Genomic DNA, 13,880 nt, shown 5'->3' with positions numbered 1-13,880 from the left:
GAAAGGGTTAAAGGTGTAGTTTCGTTCCACATTCAACCTGGAATAATGATGAAAGCCTTTCTCTCTGTCTCTCTTCCTCTCTCTTGAGATGGCATACAATGACAGGAAATTTCTAGAGAAAGGGAGAGCTGGTTACTTGTGCAAAAGTAAAAATTTGAAATAGCGAAGTGCGATTCGTCTGGTAATAGAAAAAGAGGATCTGTATGCATATACACACACAAACATACGACACACGTGTTTGAGTGTATATTTTCTACAATAACTAAATGAAAATACAGAAATTACAAGTTCCGTTGGTATAAAACAAAATAAATAAATGATGGTAGGAAACGTGGAACGAAGCCCATTGGTCTTTTTGGCACGAGTTTGCGTTATTGAAAGGGACGAGAATGAGGCAACTGAACTTGGAGAAATGTCGACGTTTCTTGCCGAGTCGACAGCCACTCGGCGAAATATCGACGAATTTCCGCGTCGTTTGAGACGGCGTATACAAGTTTGCATCTCCCCTCTCAAAACGAAATAAAATAAAATGTCAGATGAAGGAAAACCAATGCCCCAATGGATGAAAACGATTTTATTTTTCATCTGTAACGGTCACGGGAGAACCCAGCTGCCAACATATTCGTTATTGTGGAAGTATTATACATGGCAATAAATCTTCCATCACAATCTCACCCGGACCCGAATCCTCCACAGTTGTCAAAATTGACACAATGACGTGTGTGTGTGTGTGTGTGTGTGTGTGTGTGTGTGTGTGTGTGTGTGTGCGCGTGCGTGTGCGAGTTTAATATCCAAAGGTGTGTTGCATTACTTCTCTCTGAGGATCTCATGATTTTAGATTCAAACACTTCTGTCACCCGAGATGCGTGTGACACTATGGAATGTTAATTTCTCATAACTTTCATACCATCAGTTCGTTACCGTTCTTCATTTAATTATTATGTTCCGTCCAAGGTTAAGCGTTATTTTGCAAAGACTAAATATATGACATACTTCACAATGTTGGGGAGTGAAGCGTTCATATTTATTTTATTTCATGTTGCTTTATTTTATTGTTATCTTATTCATAACGAGCTGGAGCAGTTTATTATTCAATCGAAGAGCTGGGTGGAAGGTGAAGGAAGGGGGTGGTGGCATGCATGGGGAGGGTGGAGGGGGAGGGGGGAGATGAGGACAAGCCGTTTTGGATATGTGTCAGGGGGGGATAATCTTCGTCACAAGGAGGAGGAGGATGACGAGGAGGGAGGAAGAGGTGGTGCGGGGGGATGGTGGGATTGTGAGGGTGGGTTCTGTAGCACCAGCATAAAAAATCTCCCACTGATTGGCTGGCCAAAGTGTGTTTGAATAACGTGATTGCGTTTGCAAATGCGTTTGTTTAGTGCATTGGTGACGTCATTCGAACGTGATTTGGTCATCCAGTCAGTAGGAAAGGATGCAGGTTAGGTAGATGTTCTTTCGCCAAGTTAGGAAAAACAGTCTGTGTAGTGGGGTGGGTGGGTTTTAGCGTCAGGTTTGACAAGTTGGGTTACATATTAAACCCGATTTGGGTCACGTAGCCAGGTGATTATATTAACAATATTCTTTACTAAGTATGGGCCGTAATAATTTAACGATTTATGACGTAACATCTGTCACGAAAACAATTTTTTCGTAGTACATGACGTCATGTTAGCTTGGAGAATGACGTAATGTTCTGTGTCGTTATTGTCTTCATGGAGGAAGTTACGTCATATAAACGTCTTGTGACTGATGCCACATCGTCTTGCCGACATGACGTCATGTCGATTTTGTGGACATTTCCAACAAAGGTAGACAAATTTCGCACACTTGGACTGCCAAAATAAATAAATAAATAAATAAATAGAAAATAATAATAATAATAGAATTTATAGAGTATTCATGAAATGTACAAGTGTAGGTTTGTTTAAAATAAAATGAAAACAAAATAAAGTAGAATATTTAACTTAATGTTTTAGCCTGGTCGAACCTAATTGAATCTCAATATATTAATTTCGTTACTCTTGTTTCGTCGTGAACGCATTTCAGCAGATGTGAAATTGCTTACAAATTATGACATGCATTTACTCCTCTGTGGACATCCTGTTATACTTACATATGCCGCCTCCTGTGGAACATCGTGGACAACTAACATGCCTATTAGGACAGCTGTTAGACGTTTTCGTACATGGACACCTGCAGTTGGCCTCTGCAGGGAGGACAGCGCACACACTGACACAGTAGACAACCATACAACAAACACTCTCGTATACCTGCCAGGGAGACAGCTTGTCCCTCTGGAGGATGTGCAGTTTCTGTTTTGCTCTGACATCTTTTTCCTTTTTTTTTCTTCTTCTTCTTCCTCTGGCCCTTCATACTTTTTTTTTTCAGGAGCTCCGCTCTCACTCGTCGTCGTCGTCTTCGTCCTGTTCTTGGTCTCTTTTCTATTTGTCTTCTTTGCCTTCAAGACCCTACTTCTCCTCCGCCGCCTTCGCCTCCTTGGTGTCCTCCTTCGCCGCCTCTTCCTTCTTCTCGTTCTCCTTCTTCTCGTTCTCCTTTTTGTCGTTATCCTTCTTCTCGTTCTCCTTCTTCTCGTCCTTGGCCTCCTCTTTCGTCTCCTTCTTATCCTCCTTCTTGGTCTTGGCCGGCGTGGTGGGCTTGGGCTTGGCTTCCATGGACAGGTCGAGGAGGAGCTTGCCCACGTTCCGTCTCTCGTGCATCTTCGCCATGGCCTCCGTCACCTGGAGGAGGAGGAGGAGGTCGAAGGAGAGGTGAGTTAGGAGGAATAAAGAGTGAGAGAGAATCACTACCTGTAGGGGTGGGGAGGGAGGCGAGTCGATAAAAAGGGACTTACGACCTGAAGGAGGAGGAGGAGGAGGACGAAGAGGAACAAGTTAGAGAAGTTTGCCACTTGTAGGAGGAGGAGGAGGTCAAGGAGAAGGTGAGTCAGGAGAAATGGAAGATTACAGAAAGGCTTAACCCTTGCAGATGCCAAGAGGTATTGACAATGCAGAGATAATACTGAAGAACCATGCAAGGAGGGTAGTAGTATTAAGTCGGAATGTCATCAATAAGAAGGTCAGGACTTCCGGAGGGGGATGGGGAGAGGGAACACGGGAACCCGTAACTGTACTTAAACAATTTTATTCTGTTTAACAGAGGAGCTTGACATAGTCCTTTTTGGCTAACATCAGGCGATTTTATTCGGTTGAGATGAAGGTACCGTGTAGACGAGAGGGATAGGGTGGGTGAGTTCTTCAGCTCAATTTAATTGCCTGACACATCAGCCAGAATAAAGACACGATATCGGATAAAGGTTTATCGAGATGGTATGGGGCTGTTCGGGGTGGGCTTCTTTCGGGTGGGTAAGAATCGCCAGGCGGGGAAACATTCAATGGTGGTGATCCTCTCCGACGTCATTTCCGGGCTAATAGACCGTGACGAGGAGCTGGAGGGGGTGGGGTGGGGTGGGGTGGGGGAGACTTCGGTCAGGAAAAGGAAAGGGGAAGCGGAAAGGAAGACTCCAGGGCCCAATTAACGAGTTTAGTTCGAGTTCGTGGAGTTTCCAGAGAGGCGAAGACATTCCTTGTGGAGGAGGAGGAGGTCACTCTCGGCTGAATGAAGTTCCCAGGCGGGAGCCAAAGTCAAGGTGCAAGTCGAGGAAATGAAAAGGTTCAAGGTGGGGGAATATAGTATTGTAGGTTACTTCAGTGCCTATGTCACACACACACACACACACACACACACACACACACACACACACACACACACACACACACACACACACACACACACACACACACACACACACACACACACACACACACACACACACACACACACACACACACACAGCCACGCGCACACGCCACACGCGTGCACATGTATAGGGAATGGACCTGGACGGGGCAGGTATCCAGGAATGAAGACGAGAAATGGAGCGGGTTTCCTATTGATTGGACACCCAAAGATGATACGCGGAGCGTAAGGACGCCCTCTTGAAGGCGGGAGGGATGGGAAGAAGGATACGAGATGGAGAAGTTTGCAGGAGTGTGTGGTGGATGTAGGAAAGATGGGAAAGGCCTAGGTTTATGAATGGACTGAATGCGAAAGAGCAGTGATGATGATAATGATCTATGTACGTTTGTATGTTTTTGTGCGTTTATGTATATATGTGTAGGTGTGTGTAAATGAGAGGAATATGCAGAGGACAAAACAAAATAACTTGGTATGACACGTAAGTTTGAGGTGAATGGCATCGCCTTAAAGATTTCAAACTGCATGAGCCATGCATTGGGGTCGGGTGGGGGGAGCCTCGTGTCGTGTACAGACTCCATCAAGTAAAAATTGACACAAAAATATGTAACTGGAGCCCCAATGTTGTTTGGGTTGAAAGGGTAGTAGGTCTGGAATGCGAGGCTGTAGCCTTAAAATAGCGAATGGGAATTCCAAGTACATCCGCTCCCACACCTGTGTCCCGGGCCGGCGCCCGTGTATGGCTCTGACATTTGTATGCTCGTGGAAGAAGGAGAGAGGCAGCGGAGACGGATTTTCCAGAGAGAAGAAGGTTTGGAATGGTAGAAAATATAGGAACGAGGTACTTGGAAAGTAGAGTAAAAAGGTTTCTTATGTGAGACAAAGAAACGTGGAAGGTTGGGATGGTATACGTAGGTAGGCAGAATGAGAGGTTAATAGAGAAAGGGAGTGTATGGCTCAGGGGTACAGAGAAATAGGTGTCTCGAGCGTCTAAAGAAGGGCACTGGAAGAGGTATGAAAGACTATTCGGAGAGAAGTTTTATGAATATAAACGAGGCTGATTCCAGAGGTAAGACCCTAAATATAGATACTGGAAGGAAGGTATGAAAGACCACTCGGAGAGACGTGGAATGAATGCAAAGAAGATAAATACGAGATTAAGACCCTCAATCGTAATGGAGACATGGGAACTGGGGAGGGGGGAGAAATGGTGGGGCAGCAGGGGGTGGTAGGTCATGAATCTTTCAGATCGTGAATCTGTTCGTTGGAACTCTCAGCACACAGTTTAATATTCGCATATATGTACATACATATTTATATATATCCGTCCATACATATTGTTAATCATACATTCAGCCACAACTAAAAAAGTGTACCTATGGTTATATACCATTTATAAAGAGGATATTTTATATTTGTATCACATTTTAGAACTTCAAGGAAAAGAAAATACACGTGTTCGGCCAAGGTTTGGTAATTGACCCATGAAAGTGTACTTACGTCTTCCAGGGCGAAGGTGGAGTCGATGTTGGGCTTGGCCACGCCCTCCTTCCAGAGCTCATAGACCGATTCCAGGACTCTCTTCACGTGTTCTTCGCCGCCCTGGAAAAGGAAAAATAAACGCGTGAGGGCGGGACTCCTCCTCGGGCGTTGGTAACCGGGGTTTGAATACTATAGGGACGCAACGAAGCGGCTCGCAAAATAATGGGGAAGGGCTGGGGATCGCGTTACACAGAGCTTGTGGAGGGGGAGGGGACGGCGGATGGGAATTCTTGTCCTGGACAATTTTGTGGCACGCGGTGCTGTTGTTTGAGGTGAAGGAATGCGTCACAACACACGCACGCACACACACACACACACACACACACACACACACACACACACACACACACACACGACTCGGTGGCGCGGTTGGTAGAGTCCCAGACTGTCAGTACGGCGGTGCCGGCGGTACCTGGTTCGAATCCTGCCCAGGGCTGAAATTATTTCAGTATCGCTGCGCTTCGAGTCGTTACTCCAAATCTCGTGGGCGGGGAGTTGGGTGTGTGTGTGCGTGTAAGGTCATAGCATTACCCATAGATCGGTCATACGAGCTCTGAGCTCTCTTCCGGGAGGGAAATAGCTGTCGATCACGAGTCCAACACGTGATCCAAAGACCAAGGTGAATCTCACACACACACACACACACACACACGCACACACACACACACACACACACACACACACACACACACACACACACACACACAGACATATATATATATATATATATATATCATCATCAGTATTATATATATATATAAATACATACATATATAAATACATATATATATATATATATATATATATATATATATATATATATATATATAAAGCGTGCGTGGAGGTGGGGTTATGAGTGACGTCACAGACCATCACGGCCGTATTCTGAGGATATTTTCAGCAATGCTGATAAACTTTGTAAATTCAGATTTTGGAACGAAAATATATATAGGAAAGTTAATATGTTGATCTTCAGAGATACAAATAAAAAAAGTAAATTGTAGGAACTGTATAAAAATGTAACGGGAATTAAATATGACGCTATTCAAGGTGCCGCGCAAAGGAAAAAAACAGGAGAGTAATTGTTTATTTCTTTTTCTGGCGAAAATACACAAACTTGCTTGAATGACATGATTGTGCGTATGTTTCAATGTGTGTGTATGTTGACCTAATTGTATTGACTTCATTGTAGTATAGAGGGAAGGAGTAACGTTCATGGGGTCCTGTCTCTTCCTCTCCAATGTGTGTGTGTGTCCATATTATTTATTCATTCGTCAAGGTTTCTTGGTCCGGCCTCGTTGTGGACTGGAAAGTCTTCTGATAGCATTTAACTGTATTTTTTCTATTCCATTTATTTATTTATTTTGGAAATCAGTGTACATGTATATGTGAATAGGAGCTTTTGAATGCTCCCGTCTGATCGCTCCCCTCGAAGAGAGAGAGAGAGACGAAAAGGGACAAGAGCAAAATGTACGGGAGGGACCACAGTGACTGCCTGACCTACAGGCCTAAGGGCCAGGAGCCCACTGAGGAAGGAGAAGGAACCTTACCTGATGGTGGAGGAACCTCCGGAAGTTGAAGCCCATGATGCTCTTGTTGTCGTCATGGAGACGGAGGGGAGACACCTTGTCCACCTGCCACCACTGTCAAGAGGAACCAGTCACATGTCGTAGATTAGATACACACGTACAATTGTCAGCAATCGAACCTGACCCGTATCATATCAGAGCTATGTAAAAGTATATATGTTTTGTTGTTATTGGCAAAAAGATCAACTTATTGTACGTACCAGTGACTATTTACCCCTTACAAGGGAGGTAGCCAAAAAGCAGTCATAAAATCCACTCCCACCCATTCCATCTCTAACATACTCTTATCCTATTCCCGTGGGTCAGGTTTAGTGTCCGTATTAATACATGCGTATGTGTGTAATGTAAATGCATGGGTTAATATGTGGTAAAGACCAGGAATGAAGTATGTTTCAAATCGTTATGATAAAGGTTTTCTGTGATATGCGAAACACTGTCAACTATTTTTAAATGCTTGCCCATGAATAATATGTTTTATGTAATTCTGGAGATTATTTTAGTACTGAATAAATTTAATACCCCAAAACACCGCTATAGCCAGTTTTAGTGGATCTGAGGAAAATAAGACCCCGTTTATATGGCAACAGTAGTTGGGCCGAGATGTTGCCATATGTATTTTTTTTTTTCAGACCCGCCAAAATATAAGGTTTCTGTTTGTTGAGCGCTCTTGGAATCCTCAGGATTAGGATATGGAGGGGTGGGGGGCAGGAGACCCCCCTCCCCCTCTCCCCTGACTCAGAACCCCGGGGCTCAGAACTATTGGGGGGACTGGGATTTGGGGATGGATGGCTGGAGAACCCCAATGACGAAGAAGGTTTCGGGTTGACTCACCGACTTGGCGACGCTAAAGAAGCTCTTCGTCTCCCCCGTGACGATGTTGGACGAACCTGCGGGGGGAGGAGGAGGAACCGGATGAGTGGAGTGGAGTGGCTGTGATTCATTAAACTTTTGGGCTCGTGGAGGTGGAGGCGGATGGGTGGATTGAACTCGTAGGTGATGTGTTGTTTGGTGATGTAGGAGGTGTACAGGGTGATGCCCGCGTGGCTACAACCCAAATGCTGGTCTTGCAAGGGTGGGTGTGATTTTTTTTTTTTTTTGTCAAATTGTGCAAATTAGTGATGATGATGCTTGTGTGTGTGTGTTAATGTGGACATATGTAGGTGGTACACCGTGTTTACGCTTGTGGCTTCTTCTCAGACTGGTTACAAAATAGGACGAGAAAATCATATGAGAGGTACAAAGAAAAGAAAAGAGAAGTAAAGCATAAGATAAAGGAGGCAAAGAGGAGAGCAGATGTGAAATGGGGTAAGATTATGACAGAAAATTTTGAAAGTAATAAAAAGATGTTTTGGAAAGAAATTAAGAGAGTAAGAGGAGGTGAATAAAGTAGAGAAGAAAAGGTAAAAGGTGCACATGATAATGGAAGAGACGGCAATAAGAAGATGAATAATATTTTAGGGAGTTTCTAAATGTGAAGGAGGATGAGAGGGAAATGTAGTTGCAGTGGGTACCGCTAAGAAAATGACCGTGATGAGTGAGGAAAATGGAGGAGAAATAAAGAAAGATGAGGTGAAGGCAGTTGTTAAGACGATGAGAGCGGGTAAGGCATCTGGGTTGGATGGGTGTCAGGCAGAATGAATAAAAAAAGAGTTACAGTGATGGTAGACTGGCTGGCGAGGTTATTTAATGTTTGTTTAAGAGAGGGTAGAGTGCCTATATAGTTCCACTTTACAAGGGAAAAGTGGACAAATGTGAGTGTAGTAGTTTCAGGGGGATCAGTTTGTTAAGTGTAGTTGAGAGGACTTATGAGAGGGCTTTGACTGAGAGGATTAGGAGAAGAAAAGAGGGAATTGGTGAGGAAGAGTGTGGGTTTAGGACAGTTATGGGTTACATGGATCAGATTTTTGTGGCAAGACAGATATGTGTGAAAACTTTAGGAAAAGGTAAGGATGTTTTTTGGGTCTTTATATATTTGGAAAAGACTTATGACAGGGTAGACAGAAAGGCCCTGTAGGAGGTATTACAGACATATGGGATAGGAGGAAAGCTGTTAAGAGCAGTCAAGAGTTTGTACGAGAGTAGTAGAGCTTGTGTTAGAATCAGAAATGGAGAAAGTTAGTGGTTTGAGGTAAAGGTGGGACTTTGCCAGGGATGTGTTATGTCGCCCTGGCTGTTCAATTTATACACGGATGGGGTGGTGCGAGAGGTAAATTCAAGGGTAATGGGTCGGGGATAGGAGATGGGTAAAGGGAATGGAGAAAAGTGGGAGATAAGCCAGTTGTTGCTTGCTGACGACACTGCGTTTGTGGAAGGATCAGAGGAGGGATTGAAGAAGTTAGTGACAGTTTGGGAAGGTGTGCGAAAGAAGGAATTTGGAGATAAATGTGAGTAAAAGTAAGGTGATGAAATGTACAAGGGGAGAAAGTGGCAGAAGACTGAAAGTGAGTATTAAGGAAGAGAGACTGGATGAAGTGGATAGTTTTAGATACTTTGGTACGAATGTGGTGGGAAAGGGAGGAGTGGAGGTGGAGGTAGAATGTAGATTGAGAGAGGCAAGTAAATGTTTTGGGGGATTAAACAGTATAATGAGAAATAGACATCTGGGAATGAATGCTAAGAGGATATTGTATGAAGGACTAATTGTGCCGACAGCACTGTATGGGGCAGAAACGTGGAACATAAGAGAGGAGGAGTTTGAATGTGTTTGAGATGAGATGCTTTAGGAGTATGATTGGAGTTACTAGGCTAGATAGAGTGAGAAATGAGGAGGTGAGGAAGAGAACGGGGGGTGGAAAGGGAGTTGGGGATAGGGTTGATGAAAGAGTATTGGGATGGTTTGGACACATGGAAAGAATGAGTGAAGAAATATTAGTAAAAGAGGTGTGGAAGGCAGAGGTAGAGGGAGTGAACATGAGGGGGCGACCAAGGATGAGATGGATGGATGGGGTAAAAGGGGCATTGGGAAGGAGGGGAATGTCTGTTGAGGAAGGACAGGAGAGGGCAGAAGACAGGGGTGAATGGAGAATGGTTGTTTATGGATGATGCTGTGATGCATGAAAGGGAGTGGGTAGGGGATGGGGGTTGAGAGAATATGTGTGAAAAATAATTTGAGGGGACGGAGAAGGGGGTCGCCGATTTAATGAAGCGGCCTTACTGTGGATGTGCTGTGTCTTGCGACACTGCTTCTGACCCAGGGCAGTGGGCAAGATGCAGGAATGACCCGTCATCCAGGAGGTGCTAAGATAAGAGGGATGGAGGTGGGTGAAAGGGAGGGGAGTATGTTGGGAATGGCTTCCTCCCTTGTAAGGGGGAAAAGGCTTTTGGTATATGTATGTATGTAAGTCTGTGGCGTTTAGTGTGTATATGCATGTATGCATGTGACTGTGTGTAAGACAGTATAAGTATTTGGCTATGTGTGTCATTATAACTGCGTTTGTACGTGTGACCTGATATATGAGAGTATATGCATGACTTTGTGTGTGTGTTTCATTATTTGCCTAATTATAGTGTATAGGAAACAAGTAACGTTCGTGGGGTCTCGTCTTCCATTCTCCATTTCATCGTATCTGGCCTTGAATACATGTACATGTGTATGAATGTGTGTCGATCCATTTTCACACGAGAAAAAATATATATATTTTTTGTGCATACAGGAATCGATACCAAGCGCGGAATGTGGGGAGAGACAAAAGAAAACGTTTATGGGGAAGGGAACGTTATTATCTGAAAAACGTTCGCCCCCAAATGGGACGTCTGGAAAGCGGACCTGAGAAAAAAGCAGCGGGGGGGGGGGGGGACGAAGAGGAAGATAAGGTCGAAGAGGAAGAGAAGGAAAAAAAAAATAGACATTGGGAACGTGAGGAAGGAAGGAAGAAAGACGAGGTGGAAGGTAAGGCATGAGAGGAGGAGGAGGAAAGAAGAAATGTGAAGTGAAAGGTAAGGCAAGAGAGGAGGAGGAGGAGGAGGAGGAAGGAAGGAAGAAAGACGAGGTGAAAGGTAAGACAAGAGAGGAAGAGGAGGAAGAAGCAAGAAAGAAAAACGAGGTGAAAGGTAGGGCAAGAGAGGAGGAGGAGGAGGAGGAAAGGAAGACGAGGTGAAAGGTAAGGCAAGAGAGGAGGAGGAGGAATATGTGGTATTTTGTCGGATCTAACCAGCGCTTCTGTCCTTGGTAAAGGAGGCCAGTTAGCAGAACGGAGGGATTGCACAGGTTAAAAGTAATCGGCATTCTCTCTTGAGTGGAGAATTGCCTTCAACCATAAAAGAATGCTGGAATGCTGCTGGACTCTGGTCCGTAGGGATACTATTTACTTCTTTAAGATGTGGAGGGCATAAGACCGATGCAGTCAGTAACCCTTACGAAGAGAAGAGGGGGGGGGGGGCTGCGAGAAAAAGAGGCAGGGGAAGGAAGAAGAAGAGGAAAACGAGGAGGAGGAAGACGAGGAAGGAGAGGCAGGGGAAGGAGGAAGAAGAGGTAAACGAGGAGGAGGAGGAGGAGTGATCGACTATGGACTTGGAGGACGACGTTCCAACCCTATCGTTCGGATAGGCTTGTGGGAGCACCTTCCTTACCATGTGAGACATTTTCTTTTAAGCTGTTTGCCTCCAGGCGATTTTATTCAGCCGAGACAAACCTGTCACCCCCCCCCAACCTCCTCATCTAGACCTTTTTCTTCTTTTTCTCGTGTTATCGTATTATGGTATTACCGTTTTAGCGTGTAATTGTATTTTATTTGCATTATTGTGGTTTGACTTGTAAAGGTCCAGGAGACCCCACGGCACAAAGGAGATTACATAATACAGATTATAAAAGATAGAAATAACTTAAAGAAATATATATATATTCTGTTTGACGTTATGAACTTCCCCTACCAAGAGGCAAGGACGGTGCCTCTTACAAAGGACTTTGTAGTGTGGAATTTAATGAACCATGCCCTTGGTCCAAATCGCAAGTGGCAGGGTTCAAACTGTGGTCACCTCGACCTCCGCCGCAGGTAGCGACGCTCGAACCCGTAAATATTTCATCAACAAAAGTATATTGATACTCCTTCAGTGCCTTTGTAATGTCGTCTGTTGGCTTACAAAGGCCAAGGAAGGGTAAGACGGAGAGAGGAAATAAAGGTATACCAAACAATTACAGTGCGATATTAATATTTTGTAAAACAGACAAAATAAAGCATCAGAAATGTAAACGAGGTCAAATAATATTAAAAAAATGAAGAAAAAGAAGTGAAAAAATAAAGTAAAAGAATAAATAAACGACAGTATATCGTGCGCAGACCGGAAACTGGTCCACTTGGCGTCCGAGGTCAACTAACAAGTGACCTGACTTTCGCGTGCAACAGCCCGACGTCGGGCATGCAACGCTGGCCCAGAAGCAGACAACAACAACAACCATGAGAAAAAGACAGGGCGGGGGAAGTGGAGAAAATGAAGAGGGAAGAAAAATGGGCAAATAAGAGGAGGAGGAGGAGGAGGAAACGTGTGAGAAAGAGGAATGGAAAGGAAAAGAGAAGGAAAGACGTGTGGGGGGTAGGGGGAGAAGGAGTGTGATAGAGAGTACTTGTACCTACCGAAGAGAACATAGCGGCCGAAGGGCTTGAGTATGGAGTAACCCCGATTGCACTCCTCGCCTCCCTGGCAGTCGAGCACGACGTCGACGCCCTCGGGGCACAGCCTGCGAAGGAGGAGGGTCAATTGAGTACGCACACGCACACACACACACATATCGAGGTCAAGGAAGAACATAGGAGGTTCCTCGGTTGCCCACTGCTACTCACTTGCGGACTTCGCTGGGCACGTCCTGTCCCCGTTCGATGAGATGAGTGACGGAGGAGCGGATATCGTCGTGCTTGCACTTGGAGGCGACCCCGATCACCGTCACGTTGCCCGCGTGGCGACACAGGGCGCACACGGCCTGCCCCTGCGGAGGATGACAGAACGCGGTCGCAAGGGGAAGGAGAAAAACACAAGCGTTAGAGTAATCAGGCTTAGAAATAAATTCGATATTTCGTCGATTGAAACACATCATCAACTTAATGTTCTACTCTTCCTCCTCCTCCTCGTACTCCTCCTGTTCCTCCTCCTTTTCCTTCTGTACCTCCTCCTCCTCCTCCTCTTTGTCTTTCCCAAGCGGCCCTCTGCCAGCATTTTATTTTAGTTCATTAGTTGCATTTGTTTATTGAGTTATTTATTGCTATTTTGCCCGTCTCAGAAATAATATACATACATATATATATATATATATATATATATGTGTGTGTGTGTGTGTGTGTGTGTGTCTATCCTCAAAAGTGTTCATGTATAGTAAATATGCAGGTCATGATACATTTTATGTTCATCAAATAAACACCTTGCGGTTATCAGAAAATATATATAACGTCGGGAAGTTCACTTAAGTAAATAAAATCATCTGACGGCAGCCAGAATAGTTATATACGAAAAGACCTCAGGGTTACTATAGGCTCGACTGACGTCTTCCTGATGAAACATCTCGTTCTTCACGAAGTCTTCGAATGTCTGTCGGTCTTGCCTCCGGTTACCCAATGGTCCGTGAATTCATTCCATCGGCACTTCGTTCGGGAACAAAGCTGAGTTCGATAAGAATCTGGTCGCTCACAAAAAGGGGACCGCTGTGACGTGTCTGTCAATTGGTTGTTTTGTGTGCCAGTCTTCTTCTCTTTTCTTTATCATTTTTTTTCGCAGGGGTATGGGTTGCTATTGCAATTCGTAAGAGATAGTGGAAGAGAAAAAGAAAATGCTGGCACGGGGGTGGCGACTCCTGCATTGTATATAAACTCTTTCGCTGCAATGACACCTCACATATTTTATTCTGACTAAAGCCAAACAGTCTTGTTCAAATGAAGGTGCCGGTGGGTGGAGGATCGCCTCCTATACTGAAAAAACTTAAGGACCGGCGAAGAGGACCTGCTCATTCGTCTCAAGTCGTTCTTGGCTGGGGGCGCCCCCTTTACCGTCGAGGACCCTTTTCCCAGGATG

General features: G+C 44.7%; 1 protein-coding gene across 1 annotated transcript in view; it reads right to left on the bottom strand.

Moving 5' to 3' along the window:
• Positions 1-718: 718 nt before the first annotated feature.
• LOC143028488 (synaptic vesicle membrane protein VAT-1 homolog-like) overlaps positions 719-13,880 on the bottom strand; it is a 62,869-nt gene continuing 49,707 nt past the window's right edge. Inside the window, exons 5-10 of the mRNA XM_076190704.1 lie at positions 12,662-12,804; positions 12,455-12,558; positions 7,716-7,771; positions 6,846-6,938; positions 5,254-5,355; positions 719-2,738 (exon numbers count right to left, since the gene is read on the bottom strand). Of these exons, the coding sequence (XP_076046819.1) occupies positions 2,469-2,738; positions 5,254-5,355; positions 6,846-6,938; positions 7,716-7,771; positions 12,455-12,558; positions 12,662-12,804 (768 nt within the window). The 3' untranslated portion in view covers positions 719-2,468. The remainder of the gene's footprint in view (positions 2,739-5,253; positions 5,356-6,845; positions 6,939-7,715; positions 7,772-12,454; positions 12,559-12,661; positions 12,805-13,880) is intronic.

This window comes from Oratosquilla oratoria, chromosome 1, assembly GCF_046742065.1.
Source record: "Oratosquilla oratoria isolate Oo_2021 chromosome 1, ASM4674206v1, whole genome shotgun sequence".
Lineage (NCBI taxonomy): Eukaryota > Metazoa > Arthropoda > Malacostraca > Stomatopoda > Squillidae > Oratosquilla > Oratosquilla oratoria.
Note: the sequence above shows the minus strand (reverse complement) of the source record. Positions and strands in the feature narration are given on the sequence as shown.